The sequence below is a fragment of the Cibotium barometz genome, chromosome 15 (genome assembly GCF_041138505.1).
Source record: "Cibotium barometz isolate CiBa-2024 chromosome 15, ASM4113850v1, whole genome shotgun sequence".
Taxonomy (NCBI): Eukaryota; Viridiplantae; Streptophyta; class Polypodiopsida; order Cyatheales; family Cibotiaceae; genus Cibotium; species Cibotium barometz.
Genome location: NC_141060.1, coordinates 48016414 through 48031739, shown reverse-complemented (window position 1 = coordinate 48031739; position 15326 = coordinate 48016414). Strand labels below are relative to the sequence as shown.

Genomic DNA, 15326 nt, shown 5'->3' with positions numbered 1-15326 from the left:
TCCATGTCCTTTGGTACCCCTTTGCCTTGGCCTTCGCTTCATCCATCACACTCTCCATTTTAACAAAAAAGTCATCTCATTAGGAAATTTTTCAATCATTTCCTTGTTCACAGTTATCTTTTGATTCTCTACCTGATAGATTTGACTACCATTGCCAAATATCTTTTCTTTCTTCTTCCAACAATTGTTCTAGTTCTTCCTTCGGCTATTTTAGTAATGTATGCAACTCGCCAGATCTCTTCTCTAAATTATCATTAATCAATTCATTCAAGTTCTAGCTTCAGCTTGTGTTATTGTCTCTAGTGCTATGTTGGGTAGCACTAGGTTAGCTTCTTTCAGTGCATGAATCTCCTTGCTTTTCTCTTAAAAGAGGGAGAGACATTCTCAAATAACTACTTCCCATTGTCTTGGAGTGGTCTTTCTAGAGGGGGCTCCACTCCCTAGGGCACGTGCTAGTTTTGCATAGCTTGCTCTAGTTTCAAGTCAATCACCTATTCAGAGGGTTTGGATGCCTCCTCAGCTGGATGATCATCTCTTCCCTATAGATTCTTGACCTCTGCTTCTCTTAAGTTCCTCATCTTCGATTTCTCCTCCTGGTCTCATATGGGCTGCTTACAGAGTTGTCAATCGAGAGTTCCTCGAGGAAATCCTCTTTGGCTTTTGCTCTTTCAGCCCTTGTTCCATGCATTGCATTGGTTATTTTCACTTCCTTTTGGAATGGGGGTCAAATTCCTTGCAAATTTTTTTTACTTTGGCTACCTCTTTTGCTGAGTTATATCAAGGCTCACAAATGTTCTAAGGCTGGAAGAGACAACACTTCATGCATGCTCTTTACATCCAAATCCCCTCGTTTTGCAATACCTTATGAAAGAACTATGATTTTTGTGAGGAGAATTACGTACAAATTCCAAAGTAATGTGCTTTTGATATAGAGAAATGTGCTTGAATTGGCATGGTTTCAAAGGCTGACTTTGCAAGACCCAAAATTTAGTGCAATATATTGAAATTGAGGCCTACTCCTCAATTCATCAAATTACAAAGAGACTTAACTGTCTCTCTCTCTCACCCCCCCCCCTCACACACACACATACAGTGTTCTTTAATTCACATTTAAAATATTTAAGAACACCAAAAAAATTAAGTTCTTTATCATTTTTACATTATAAAATTAAAAATCTTGATTTCCTAAATGCAAGCCTATACTTCGTTTCTCACGTGTTTTTTAGGTTCTTGATCATTTTTACATTATAAAATTAGAAATCTTGATTTTCTAAATGCAAGCCTATGGTTAGTTTCACTTGTTTTTTCAACGACAGCTACAGATAGTTTCAAGTAAATCGTATCACTGAGAACTGGTTACCTCATCTAAGGTATTATACTGCTACACTTACAATGAATTTGCAGGAGCCAAAGAGCAGGCCTTTGGAGGATAAGGAAAAACATATATCAATTAAATAGACAAGTGTTCCTACAATTGACTATTTTAGTGGATTTGAGGTGAACCTCATATGCCAATTTAGAACGCAAATCGAACATCTCACAATCATGTGAGCATGTGATGCACCGCCATGTGTCCCTTAAGTTGTTGGGAAAATTGGGACACACTGAGCACTCTAATCATTGGGCAGCTTCAACAATGCTGCTAAGAAAATAAACGGGTGCGCGACCGCCTCACTCCTCGTCTGAATCAAATGTGATCTTGGTAGCCTTGGGAGCATCTACTGCAACCTCCTTAAAGTGAGCCCCATAAAGCTTAGACTCCTAAAAGCAACCAAAAAAACGAAAAAAAAAATGGGTTTTTTCTTAGTCTCCAAACTCAAACAAAACTAAGACTCCAATGAATTACACAAATTCTTCCACACAAGCTTGCTGTTTGCAATGTGCCTAATAACCTTGATAGGTTTTACCTTCTTTTTTACTGAGGTCCCAAACTTCAAAAGCTCCGGTGGTACAGTTTGCCCTGCTTCCTTCAGTACATTTACAAGCTCTCCAGCCCTAGCCTGTAAGAGAAAGCATCCACCACTTCACTCGTGCAACATAAAACAGACCTCGTGCAACATAAAACAGACCGGGTTTTGCCATCAGGCTACTGAGAAACCATTACACTCAGAAAACAGGGTTGAAAGACCTTGTCTGCCTGAGTGAAAAAGGTATGTGCAATGCCACTTTTCCCCGCTCTACCGGTCCGCCCAATACGATGCACATAATCTTCTGTGGTCAAAGGGAAACTGTAGTTGATTACATACTCCACATCCGGGATATCCAGACCTCTTGCCGCTACATCAGTAGCAATCTACAACCAGAACATGATTGTTAGTGTAAGCAGTCTGCCACAAGATAAATGGAGAGCTTTTAGCCTCTTCAACATCAAATTGTTGTGTATGAAAACCTAGAAGAAATCCATCTAGGCTAAAATACCAGCAAAGGGCAGGTTCCGTCTTTAAATGACGTCACGGCTTTGTTACGATCAAATTGTCCCTTGTCTCCATGCACTGCAGAAACCTTCCAGCCTCTGAAATCACAGTAATTTTCTGTTAGTTACAGGTAGCGGAATTGGTGCCATTACCAAAAAAACATAATGCCATCCTGCGGCCATAAAAGTACCCTAAGACGCACTTGAAACTTTCATTTTAATCTACCCCTTCATCACGGTGGAGGCACTAAGGTACTCCAGGCCTTGATCTTTTTTCCTGGTGAAGCAATCACCTGGATTGTCAAGGAGCCCACACAACCATACATAAGGCAACGCCGGTGCCTTTATCTGGCCACGAATTGAGACTTAACAAGCCAACTGAAAGTGCAAAAAGTCACTGTGCTCTTTGATCCAAAGACCTTTTAAGCAGCTGCACTAGTGAAAATTTCAACACCAGCTACAGCATTGTATAGTCTATCTCATGCATTGCAGGTGAGACATCATCAAAAGTGCGACTCAAGATTCGACACTGGTCAGACATGCACACGTGTGAAGTTGCGCCGTAAGTGTCAACACATGATAAAATGGGCACACTGTTCATCCATGTCTGCAGATTGATCATAAGCACATCGAGTTATTACTCTTCATAAAGACTTCTATTTCTCATTCTTAATTGTACCTTTTTAGGCCACAATGATACTTTTGTAATTCACACACAGCTGATAGCTCAAGGAGTTTCACAAGAAACTACCACAAGACATGTTGCAATTCCACCTATTCAAGTAGGCCTGAAACGTTGACTTGATGCCATTCTCCGCACACACCTCAGGCAATGTCGTGCACCATACCATGTACTGCCACCACACACACGTCAACTCTATCCAGATCATTCTTACCTGGCTTGGTTGTCTAAGCTCATGCCACACCCAAATTTGAGAGCAGGCTAAAAAAACAAATTGTCTGAATGCAAATCAATCCAGACAAAGACCAAGACCCACTAGCACCCCAAAAAGTAGTGTAAGTGGCACCAGATGCTTACTACCAAATCAATGCCCAGCATAGTACCATAGCTATAGTAGGTGCAATAGGAGATCCATGTGAGCCCTATACAATGAGGAAAGATGGCCACAAACTAAGCAGTGAGTCACGTAATTTGAGAAACGCCAATTCTCAGTGACTTTAAAGAACATCCTCCTCCTCTTACATCAGTGAGGCATTTGCAAGCTTGAATGATGATGAGGCTATAGGTATGTCAGTGGCAGATAATGTTTTTGATGAAGAACCTCTTCATGGAAAGGTATGTCAAGGTCATGAATATGTCTCTGGTAATGCGATATGAAGGTTTATAGAGTGCATGCCAAAGTTCTTGGCACATGTGTCTTAGTGAATGGGTTTCGTCTTCAGCAGCTGGCTTTTGATGGCAAAGTTTTTATGGAAGTTGCTCCATTTTGTCTCCTCTCCTCACTCCCAATGATAGTGTACATTACCTCAGTGTGATACATCCTCTTATTAACATGCAAATCTGTGGGGAGCCTAACAAATGGAACCTGGCTCTAGATCTGATAATACTGAGCAAGCTCGACCCCATGTAGGATCAAACTTCTTAAATCGATTGCCAAAATGATTTAAAAGAAAAAGAAAAGATATCCAAGACTCACCACTCGCATAATTTATCAAACATGTATGCGTGTTGTAGTAAACAATGCACTAGGGACTGAAGGATATCAGCCTCCCCAGCCCCTCCTCTCCCCCCCTCCCTCTTAGGCTATCTCAAAATCCTCTGGTTTTCTTAGAATGCTTTTACTAGACTACACAGGACAAAAGAAAGAAAGAAAGAAGAAACATCTATAAACGCCTTCAAAAGACCACTAGGGTCTAAGAGACAAAAAGGTGTTACAAAGTATCCAAGTGTTACACTGATCCTGGTAAAACAGAAAAATAAAACACTGGAAAAAGACTACTAGCTACAAATACAAGTAGCATCCTCAGGAATACAATAGCAAGATGACCCAAGGTCCAAGCAACATCAAGCTAGGGTGGCTGGTGGAGAGGTCTCATCATCATCCTCAAGAACTGTGTAAAGGGCATCAATGTCCACATGTCCTGTGTGGGCATCTCTGTATGGGCGGAGTGCCTAAGCGGCCCAGTAGGTCTTGGGTGCCTAGCTCGCTGCATCTGAACTACCTGGTCTATGGTAACCCCAGGGACCCAGGGAAACGGAGAGACTCTTGTGTGCACTGTCTGACTCGTCTAAGAGGCGGGGGGGTCCTGGGTGGGTTCCTCTCTCAGGCAGCGGCGAGAGGCTTCCTGGATGTGGGAGAAAAAGCTCGTGATCCAGAGAGAGGAGGAAGAAAGGAGGGGGGGGGTTAAGTAAAGAAAAATGTTTTTCAAAGTAGAAATCCAAAAAATTAATTTTGAAAGCACTGTTTTGGTTTTTCAAACATTGCACTACTCAAGGTAATTTTCTTTTTCCCCCAAAAAATTGCACTAATCTAAGCCATATTTACCTTTTTTGTAGCATGTTCTCAACACGAACAGCCTCCTTTTTGTAGAGGACAAATACAAGGATGCGATTCCTGGAAAGATAAGAAAACAACCATTGAAAAAAACTACAGGTTACTCATAATTCACACTTTGTCCACTTTTGCTTTGTAGAAAACGATAATTCTAGCAAAGAAATAAAGAGAGTTAGCATATCATAAGGTTAAAAAACAATGACCTAAAAGCAAAAACAAAGAAAACCATACCATATTTAGTGTTGATAGAGCCAGGGCAATTTACCTCCGAAGATTGTTTGTAGTCAATAATAGCTTTTCTTGTCCTCATTCCAATGTCTAGTTTATTTGATGTTATCTTTTTTATTATATAAGAACATAGAGCTATATTACTTCCAAAGCACAGTGTCCTTTGGATGTCATCTATTATTTAAAAAAATCAACTTGCCAAAGTACTACTCTGATACAATCAACGATATGCCTCAGATCTGAGATTTCTTCTAAGCCTTTGATATACACACCACAACTTGGGCCAACCATTTGGCCATCTCAGGTTTCCACACCAGGTGCCCATCTGCACCTTCCAAATGCCCTCCATGCACCCAATCTCCAGCCTAGGCATGCCTGTCTGACCTGTTCTTGCCAAGGTTGGCTTGTCTTGCATGCTGTCACGTCATTCTGCCCTACCACCATTGTATATTCACACAGCTGATCCCGTCTCCTTGTGTGCCAAACTAAATACTGAAATTTTTACGATTGTCCAAACCAAAATCTGCATTCTAGAGTGCTCTAATTAATAGAGGATTCAAAAATAGTGTAAACTGAAGCATCTGCTCCTGCGAGCTCCGCCTCATCCCCCTCCCGTCTCCCTGCTGCTTCTCGCCGTCGTGCGCCCCCCTCTCCCCCCCCCGCCCGTCCCCCGCCATCTCCTCCGCCTCTCTCCCCCGCCTCCTTCCTCGCTTCCTCCCCCGCCATCTCTCCCCCCCTGCCTTCTCCTCCCCCGCCATCTCTCCCCCCCCGCCTTCTCCTCCGCTTCGCAGCTCTTCCCCCTGCCTTCTCCCTCACCTCCCCCTCCATCTCGCCCCTCCTCCCACCGCTAGCTCCCCCGCCTCAGCTCCCCCCCCCCCCCCCCCCGCTATCCTCTCTCCTTCCGCCTCTCCGTTTCCTCGTAGGGCTGTGTCCCTCCCGTTGGTGACCCCGGTCTCTGGCCTTTTCCCTCTGGAGGACTCCATGGAAGCCGCTCCGACTACCCCTGCCGATTCCGGTCTCCGTCTGGAGTTCACAGATGCAGATCATCAGTTGTTTGTTTCCACAGTATCCGCTCTTGAGGCCTCCTCCTTGGTCTGCAAGATAGTGGGTAGCCGTCCGATGCGGAGAGAGCTTCGCGACCTTCTGCAAGGCAGCCTTGTTGGCGTGCCTGCCAAGATCGTCAGCGTCGATTTTTTGGGACGTGGCTACTACCAGGTGGATTTCGAGTCCCCCCAGGCAGCTCAGACGGTGCTGGCTCGGAGCCCCATTGCCCTCCGCTCATCCTGGGCGTTCCTGGCACGATGGACTCACGGTTTTGACCCCGCTTCTGACCCGCTAGCACGCGCGACAGGTTTCCCCATCACTATTTGCTTTCCTGGACTCCGCAGGGAGTACTTGCCCCTCTTGTCATCCATTGGCAAGGCGTTCGGGCAGGTGGTGGAGACGCCTCAGACAGCGGCTTCAGTTATAGCTCGGGCAGCAGGACTCCCGGCCATTCGTGTTGTGGTTCCGTCACCGGAGTCCCTCCCGAAGATGATCCTCCTCCCTTGTCTTTCTGCAGGACATCTGATACAGCGCGTGGAGTATTCGGGCCTTCCCGGCCAGTGCTACATCTGTCGGGAGATGGGCCACCTCGCACGCGCCTGTCCCCGCAAGGGGGTTCATCCTTCACACTCTGCCGCCTCTGGACCCCCTTCAAGAGGCCCGAGGGGTGGCCATCCACCTCAGAGACCGGACATCCCTGGCTCGTCTCAGCAAGCGCCATCATCTGACGAGCAAGCCCCGGCGGAGGATGCCGCGCAGACCCAGGAGGATGGCGGATGGCAGGAGGTTCGCCGGCGGAAACGCCCGGCCCGCAGGGACCGTCGCAGACGCCAGCAGGGCAGCATAGGCTGGCGGACAGGCTGGTGGACAAGCGACTCCGGCTGGCGTCCAGGCACCTACCCACACTTATGCTCCAGTCAGGGATAGGCGGCCAGCAGGTCCCACCCCGATGGACGAGGATTCAATCTCAGTGCCCGTTGAGGCCGCCGGTGGAGCCACCCACGTGGAGACCCCGCTCCCGCCTCCCTCCTCGGGGGGCCCCGCCCCCTCCATGGAGGAGATTCCTGAGGATCCCGGGCCGCACTCTGCGACCCCCGGCCCCTCTTCCCCACTCGGAGAGCACTCCTTCCACCCCCCCCTCTCCCCTCCCACCCCCCGCCTCCCGCCTCCCCCGGCAGCCCCCCTTGACACCTCTCCTCTGGCAGATGCCTCTCCATCCTCTCCTCGCTCTCCTCACTCCTCTCCGCGAGCCACCATCCCTCCCTCGGCCTCTCCAGGATACTCCTCCAGACCACCCACTGCCCCGGGGCAGCGCAGCTGGGTAGGCCAGAGTTCAGTTCAGCGGCTGTTCCACCGCCACTCCGGGCCGGTGGAGATGGCGATCTTACCTTCGCCCGCCACAGAGTTCTCTCCAGCCTCCCCTGGGGGGCCCCCGCGAGTGATGGGGCTCCCAGTGGATTACGGTTTTTTCAGGTGTCTCCAGCTGGATGCTGGCCCGTTCGAGACACTGGTCGCGCCCTTGCGAGTTTGCGTGGTGTGCCATCCCTCTCGTTCTCCTTCAGTGGTGAGCAGCATGGTGGCCTTCTCCTTTCCTCTCACTGTTGCCCCAGACACAGCATGGGATTGCAACTCGGTAGAGGAAGTTTTGCGTGATCAGATACTGGAGTTTTCTCACCACGTCAGTGACTTGGGGCTCATGGACCTATTGCAGACCCGATTACACTCAGCCCGCATGAGCTTGTTTGGTATAGGTGATTGGCGGGCGGATCCGGTCCACACCTCAGTTGAGGCGGTGCTACTGATTCTCCTCCATGCCGCCCCGAGGATGCAGCCTACCTTTAGATACATATATGCAGAGGATTGGTCTCACGCCTATGCCCTGGACAGGGCGAAGGTGGAGTGGGGCTGGACACAGAGACAGGTCACCCTCTTTTTGGAGAGACTCCGCACCCGGACAGACAGTGACTATTCTCCCTCCAAGCCGGCACCCAAGACTCACAGAGTGGAGGGCAGCTCATCCGGGCCGGCTGAGAGGGGTGAGCCAGTGGCGGCTGCTTCACTTGCCATAGCTCATCCATGAGGATCCTCTCATGGAACATCCAGGGTCTTGGTGGACCTCGCTACTACATTGGTCGGGGTAGACTTCGCCAGGAGATCCAGAGGGCTCTCGTTGGAGGACCCATAGATATCCTTTTTATCCAGGAGCACCACCTTTCTGCCGGGCGTACCCGTACCTGCGGGAAGATCTTGCCAGGCAGGAGTCACACTTTTTGGTCACCGGCATATGGCTCCCAGGGGAACCAGGGTGGAGTATGCATCTCAGTCAGCGAGCAGCTTCTATCCGAGGTTGTGGATTCTGGCACTCTGGTCCAGGGTCGAGCGCAGTGGATCATCCTTCGCGTTGGGGAAGACCGCATTGGCTTCCTCAATTTCTACGCCCCTAATGGGGCGACCGGGAGAGGTGAGTTCTGGAGCACCATTAGGCAGTCCCTCCCCATGGCAGACCATTGGTGCCTAGGGGGGGATTGCAACATGCTGGAGGATGCAGAGGACAGGATGGGGGGCAGCCAGGAGACCATCCATGGGCCGGAGCTCGCTGCCTGGGAGGAACTAGTGCTGCAGGTGAGAGGCCAGGATCCGTGGACTCTCTCGGAGTTTGGCAGGTTGCAGGGGAGTTTATCTTTCTCGCGCTCGGATAGACGGGCCACAAGAGTTAACCTTTCCCGCATCGACAGGTTTTACATTGATGAGTGGGCTTGCGATAGAGGTGGCACTGTGGGTATACTTGCAGGCTCCTCGTTTTCAGACCACTTTCCAGTGCTTCTCCAAATCGAGGACCCCACGAGAGGAGAGCGAGGCCAGAGCGTCCGGATTCCAGATTGTCTCATAGAGGAGCCCGAGATTGCGACCAGAGTTGAGCATGTCTGGCAGGAGCTTCAGTTCAGGAGAGGATCGGCAGCCAGCGATCTTGACAGGGGTTTGCAGGAGATCAATAGGATGCTCAGACAGGCTGCCTTGGACCGTCTGGAGGCTTTCAGAGAGCACGAGAGGAGCCTGCGGAGGAGTCTAGCTTCCCTTCAGAGACTTCAGGAGAGGGATCCTACGAGCCCTTGGATTTCAGAGCAGATGGAGTCAGCTCGCACAGAGATCAGATCCATCGAGGAGAGGAGGGTGGAGTTCCGATTCCATGCTCGGGCTTCTTTTTGGACACAGGCTGGAGACAGAGTTACTCGAGATTTCTTTGAGGCGACAGGGCCTCGCTTCAGACGAGAGGGTCTCAGGCGTCTTCGGCAGGCTGATGGCCAGGTAGTGGTGGATCCCCCCAGAGTTCGGGCGATCGCCACATATTTTTACAGGGATCTGCTCTCTGTTGAGCCAACAGATGACAAGGTGAGAGAGGCTCGGGAGGCAGTCTGGAGCTTCACGAGACCGGTTGTGCCGGCCCATTTGCAGCACTCCCTTCTCTCCCCCTTCTCGGATACGGAACTGGAGGCGGCTCTTCGGGCACTTCCTCGGGGCAAATGCCTAGGAGAGGACGGTCTCTCAGTGGCTTTCTTCCAGAGGTACTGGGGTCTCTTGCATAGGGGTTTCAGATTGGCATTCCAGGAGATCATGGAGTCGGGAGACATGCCGGACAGCATGGCAGAGGGGTTGATTCACTTGATCCCCAAAGAGGGAGGAGACAGACTGGAGATTAGACAGTGGAGACCGATCACCTTGCTAGGCACGGCCTACAAGGTCCTAGCTAAGGCGATCAGCAAGCGGCTTCAACCTCACCTTCCGGACATCATCCACTCCACGCAGACAGGCTTCATCCAAGATAGGAGCATCTTGGATAACATCTTCTCTTTCTGGGAGGCTACGGCTTTGGCTAGATTTCGGCAGGAGGATCAGGCAGTGCTCCTTCTCGACTTCGAGAAGGCATATGATCGGGTGGACTGGGCCTTCTTGGAAGGCACTATGGAGAGGATGGGCTTTCCCCCTCAGTGGATCCGTGGGGTCTCTGCACTCTACACATCGGCTCATAGCCAGGTGCTGATACAGGGCGTGCGCGGAGAGAGGTTCCAGCTCTCGCGCTCAGTGCGACAGGGGTGCCCCTTGGCGCCCTTTCTTTTTCTTTTTGTGGCGGAGGCCATGAGCACTTTCTTGACGGCACAGGATGCAGGTTTGCAGGGCCTCCAGCTCCCCATCCGCACCTCGGAGGAGCTCCTAGACTCGGAGTTTGCGGATGACACTGCTGTCTATCTTCAGGGAGGGGAGGAGAACCTCCGCCGCTTCGCCTCAGCCATGGACAGGTTTTGCAGAGCTTCGGGCGCTTTGATCAACTGGCACAAGTCGTGTGGGTTGTGGGTCAGTTCTGCCCCCCCCCCCCCCCCCCCCCCCCGACTTGGAGGCCAGTTGATGGGTTTCAGTGGCTGCCCCCCGACACTACAGTGCGCTATTTGGGATGCTATGTGGGCATTGACATATCTCCGGAGCAGCAGATAGCCCCCCTTCTTCTGAGCATTCGGAAGAAGCTTCTGTACTGGAGTACCGCTCGTTTATCTCTGGCTGGCCGAGTGGTTGTGGCCAACCAGGTTCTGCTTGCTACCATGTGGTACATCACTTCTTGCTAGGCCTTCTCTCGGGCGTGCATTGGCCAGGTGCAGAGGCTCATCAGGAACTTTCTTTGGTCCGGTGGCGACGGGCGGCCCGCCAGGGCCAAGGTGGCATGGGCTGTGATCACTCAGCCGAGGGAGAGAGGCGGCCAGGGCATAGTTGATCCTATTTGTCAGAGCCGAGCTTTGCTTGGCAAGTTGGTGGTTCGTGGCCTCCTACCAGGCGCTGAGCCGTGGAAGGAGTTTCTTGTTTCCAGGATTCTCAGCCGCACTCCTTCTCTTAGCGGCCCCTGGACCCCCAGCATCAGGTGGATCTTTACAGAGCAACGATCCAGAGGAGTGGGCCTTGGCTTCGAGGAGCGTTTCGCAGCTAGCCTTCTGAGGGCCTGGGAGCATCTGAGGCCGTCACTCTTCCAAACTCCCCCGGGCACCGATGAGGAGCGCCTGAGGCAGCCATTCATCTGGAACCCCTTGATCTGACTTCCCAGTGGTCATATGGTTGGATCGCGATCTCACGTGTCGTGGGGCCCGTTGAGCCCCGGCCCAGCCCAATCCCTAGACGACTGGATATGTTTTCAGCAGCTGCCTCTAGAGGTTCAGGAGAGGAGACTCAGCGGGATGAGGGGCAGAGAGTTGATGAGGCAGGACATTGAGGCGGCCATCCCTCGGGAGTGGCGGACTCCAGTACAGGACCCTCCACCTCCACAGTGGATGGGCGTCTTTACTCGGCATGAGATCCTTCTAGCGGTCTGCGGCTCAGCAGAGAGAGTCGCCCCACTCACCTTCGAGGTGGGAGAGGGAGGCCAGCTTCAAAGGACCCGACTAGATTTGGATGAGTTCCAAGGTTGTATCTTTCAGAGGGTGCGGGTGGTCGGCTTTCATCAGAGACAGTGGCATGTAGACCCCTCACCGGCCTCGATAGGGGAGGACTATTCTTGGAGATTATGGGCTTGGGACAGCAGGCCTCTTATTCGCCTTCAGTGGGATCCAGGCGAGTGGCTTTGGCGAGATCCCTACTCGGCCCCTACCAGCCCAGGCACCCCCTTTTTTCAGTACACAGCGAGGCTCGGGCGGCGGATCCAGAGGCACAGGATAGTGGGCACCCCGGCGGCGGCGGCCGAGCATTGGCCACGACAGGGGCTCTCCCCTGCCTTCCTTAGGGACTTCTAGCAGCGCCTTTGGGCCAGCTTCCGGCCCCGGAAGGTGACGCTTTTTCTCTGGCTTACAGCGCATAGAGGACTGGCTGTGGGGGCTTGGCTAGCTTTTGGCAGACACCCAGCGTCCTACCCTCGGTGCGGCCATGCACAGGAGTCGCAACGGCACTGCTTATGGGATTGCCCACAAGCACAGCAGGTCTAGCAACGCGCTCTCAGGATGGTTTTTGCAGGCTCGCCAGGTGAGATGATGGTGACGTGGGGTGCGGTGGCTTGGGCCACGGACAGCGGCCCGGCCCTTGGATACGAGGACGTCCCTAGCAGTGTGACCATCCAGGTCTCTGACAGGGCGATGGCAGTGGTTCCGACGCCAGACTTCTCTTCGGCAGTCTCCCAGGAGGGGGACGGGCACAGATGGGAGATGATCAACAGCATGACATCTTGGCACATATGGAGACCGCGATGCAGGGAGGCCATAGACCGCCAGGCGACTCCATCGGCGGAGGTCATACAGGCCCTCTGGGTGGACATCATTCACACCTTGAGAGGACACTGGGGGAAACTTCAGGGCGACTCGGATCGCATGAGAGGTCGCCGCAAGGCGTTCCTCCGCACTTGGCAGCCTGGCCCTTTCCTCATCGCGAGGGGCGAGGATGTCACTTGCACTACAGGCCTCCAGTTTGGCTCTTCTCACCTCCCGCATGTACTACTAGGTAGCCCCCCCCCCAGAGAGCGGCCAGCCACGGGGGTGGAGCTCCGGTGTTCACTATGTTTATTATCCCTCCTTGTGAGGTGAGCTTTGTAGCCTTATGGTGTTTTCTCATTAACTAATAGAAGGATCGTTTTTCCCCAAAAAAAAAATAGAGGATTCAAAACTAGAATATGATACAAGTGAGGGTCAAAATTTTATTTCCAACACCCCCTGCCTACCTAAATATGGAGCAACTTTAAGGGTGAAGCACTGGCATCCCCCCTCAAAGGCCATCTGAAAGAGCAAGTGGCTCAATGGTCACAACCATGATAAAGCTCACCAAATTTTCCTCGTTACAGATAAGATGAGCATCAGCCACATAAAAGGTCGAAGCAGTAATAAAATATAAAATCTTTTGTAACACTGTCTTTTGGGAAGATTCTTTAGAAAATACATAGCCAAGGTGTGCAATCCCTCTTTCCCTTTCACTCCCCTCTTGTCCAAGTCCCCTTTCCCCGCACACAGAGGCCAGCTGCACTCTTGAATTTGCAAAAACACACAAGAATGCACAGCTATCCAAGTCCTTTTTCCCCCTTTTGAGTATATATTCCCCATTAAACCCTCTACTTTTGGCGACCTCGCATGTGGAAAAGCCTCGGGTGCATATGTGGTGGCTGCACACAAGCGCCAGCTGCACTGTTGAATTTGCAAAAGTGCACAAGAATGCACAGCTATCCAGCCATACACATGTGCTAAGCAAAATTAAACTCCTTCACTATCCACAAATATGACTAAATACAGCTTATCTGCAATTGACATCTGCCAAAAACACCTTCCCCCCACCCCCCCCCCCGGCGGTACAATAAATCAGCATCACATAAAGTCATCTAAAATCAACCACACATAAAAGCGACACTAACCAAAAGAAAGTTTTGCATGGAATATCGGAGTCACTCTGATACCAACTTAAACAGCCAATCAGCTCCCTAGTAGTTCCTACAAAGTAAACACAAACACACACACACACACACACACACACACAAAAACACGCACACGGATAAGTGGCCAGCAGGCTAATCTCCCAACCTAGCTCCATGTAGAGCTCTCTTAAGCTTGAGGCTAGACCAACACCGAGCCATGCTTGTTGCCCAAACTCCGCGTCCCATACCAAAGAAGCCCACTTGGCCTTGCTTGGTATTTTTGGTCTTGATCCCTAGGGAGTCCTTCCTATGAAGGATACCATGTATGAGCTGATAACTCAATTATACAGTCTTGGGTTATAATAAAAGAACACAAATCAATAAATAAATAGGTTCTTTCCCACTAGCCCATGCCGTACCCCTAAGTCAATTACGACCTTTAGTGTCCATTCCTATGGTCATCCATAGGTATAAACCTTACCTCGAATATAATTGCCAGCCATATGGCCACAACACGCCACCTATTCCTAAAGGCTTAGTCCCATCAAAAGGTTAATTTCATTAGCAAGATTCCTAAAACATTACCTCCCCAAGTCAGGTGATAGCGAAATTTTCTCCATGTTGCTAAAAGTTCATTGATGTACAGAAAAATACTCACAAAAACAAGCTTTTTTGCACACAAAAATGCTCAAGTTGAACACTAGTTGATCCTATGTGTTCCCCTTATACCTCCTGTTTGGCCTCTGCCTGAAAAGCTTGGCGTGTTTGCAAGTTGATTCACCTGTCCATTTATACGCCACACCTTCTAGAGCCATTACTTTAGCAATGAATCCCTGATTAGCCAGTCATCAGTTCCAAAACAAGATCTAGGCTGCCTAACAAACCCCTGACTAGCTAATTATTGGGTTTCCAAACCAAAAGGTAGACTGCTTATACATATTTTGTGTGCGCGGCATGTATGTGTGCCTGCATCCATGCATGCATGTGTGTGAAGGAAAAAAAAAAGAAGAGGAAGGTCATCATCATCTTCTTCTTATCATTCTTATCTTCATTCCATACACATAAAGCATCACCATACCTGACATTTTCAACCACCTTGTTCTCCTCATAAATGGCAGCTTAACAACTAGAGTGAGCCAAAATCTGACCACAGATCACGGGTGTGGAGAATTAAATTGTACCCCTCCTATATGTCTATACATAGATTAAGGACCACAAGAGCCAAGTGGACCAATCTTGAGTGGAGCATTGACTTCTCCCTCATATGAGAGTAATAAAGCAAAGCAGTGGCTGAGAACTGAACACAAATTACCACCCTATGTTGTGTATGCAAATCAGGCCAGTAACCGAACAATTTTACTGGATTCCTCCCAAAACTACAAGTATCTCTTGCATGGGGCAGACTGGGCTCTGTCTGACTGACTCGAGGAACTTAATGCTGAGAGATAAAGTGACGAGGGTCTGGGGGGGCCTTCTATACAGAATCCCCCCACGGCACATCAATCTGTTGTATGGACCCATAAAATGTAAAGTGATTCCCCCTTTTGGGCCTTTCCATGCCTAGCTCATAACCACCACTGGTTTGGCACAGCTAAAGGGTACCAAAGGGCACCCAAATTGCTCCTCTTGCCTGGCCACCTTTCCATACTGAACATGCCCCTTCTTTGCTGTCAATGTGTTGTGTTTCCGGCCTGTCTTCCTTATTGGCCAAATGCCTCGGGTACTTGGAAACCAATCATAATGTAAGATACCTCCCATACCC

General features: G+C 50.3%; 1 protein-coding gene across 2 annotated transcripts in view; it reads right to left on the bottom strand.

The window, feature by feature from the left end:
• Positions 1-1266: 1266 nt before the first annotated feature.
• Positions 1267-15326, bottom strand: part of STRS1 (DEA(D/H)-box RNA helicase family protein) — a 70242-nt gene continuing 56182 nt past the window's right edge. For both annotated transcript variants that reach the window (XM_086809794.1, XM_086809795.1), the window contains exons 10-14: positions 4921-4989; positions 2419-2512; positions 2129-2293; positions 1908-2000; positions 1267-1761 (exon numbers count right to left, since the gene is read on the bottom strand). In XM_086809794.1, coding sequence (XP_086665920.1) covers positions 1672-1761; positions 1908-2000; positions 2129-2293; positions 2419-2512; positions 4921-4989 — 511 coding nt within the window. In that variant the 3' untranslated portion in view covers positions 1267-1671. The remainder of the gene's footprint in view (positions 1762-1907; positions 2001-2128; positions 2294-2418; positions 2513-4920; positions 4990-15326) is intronic.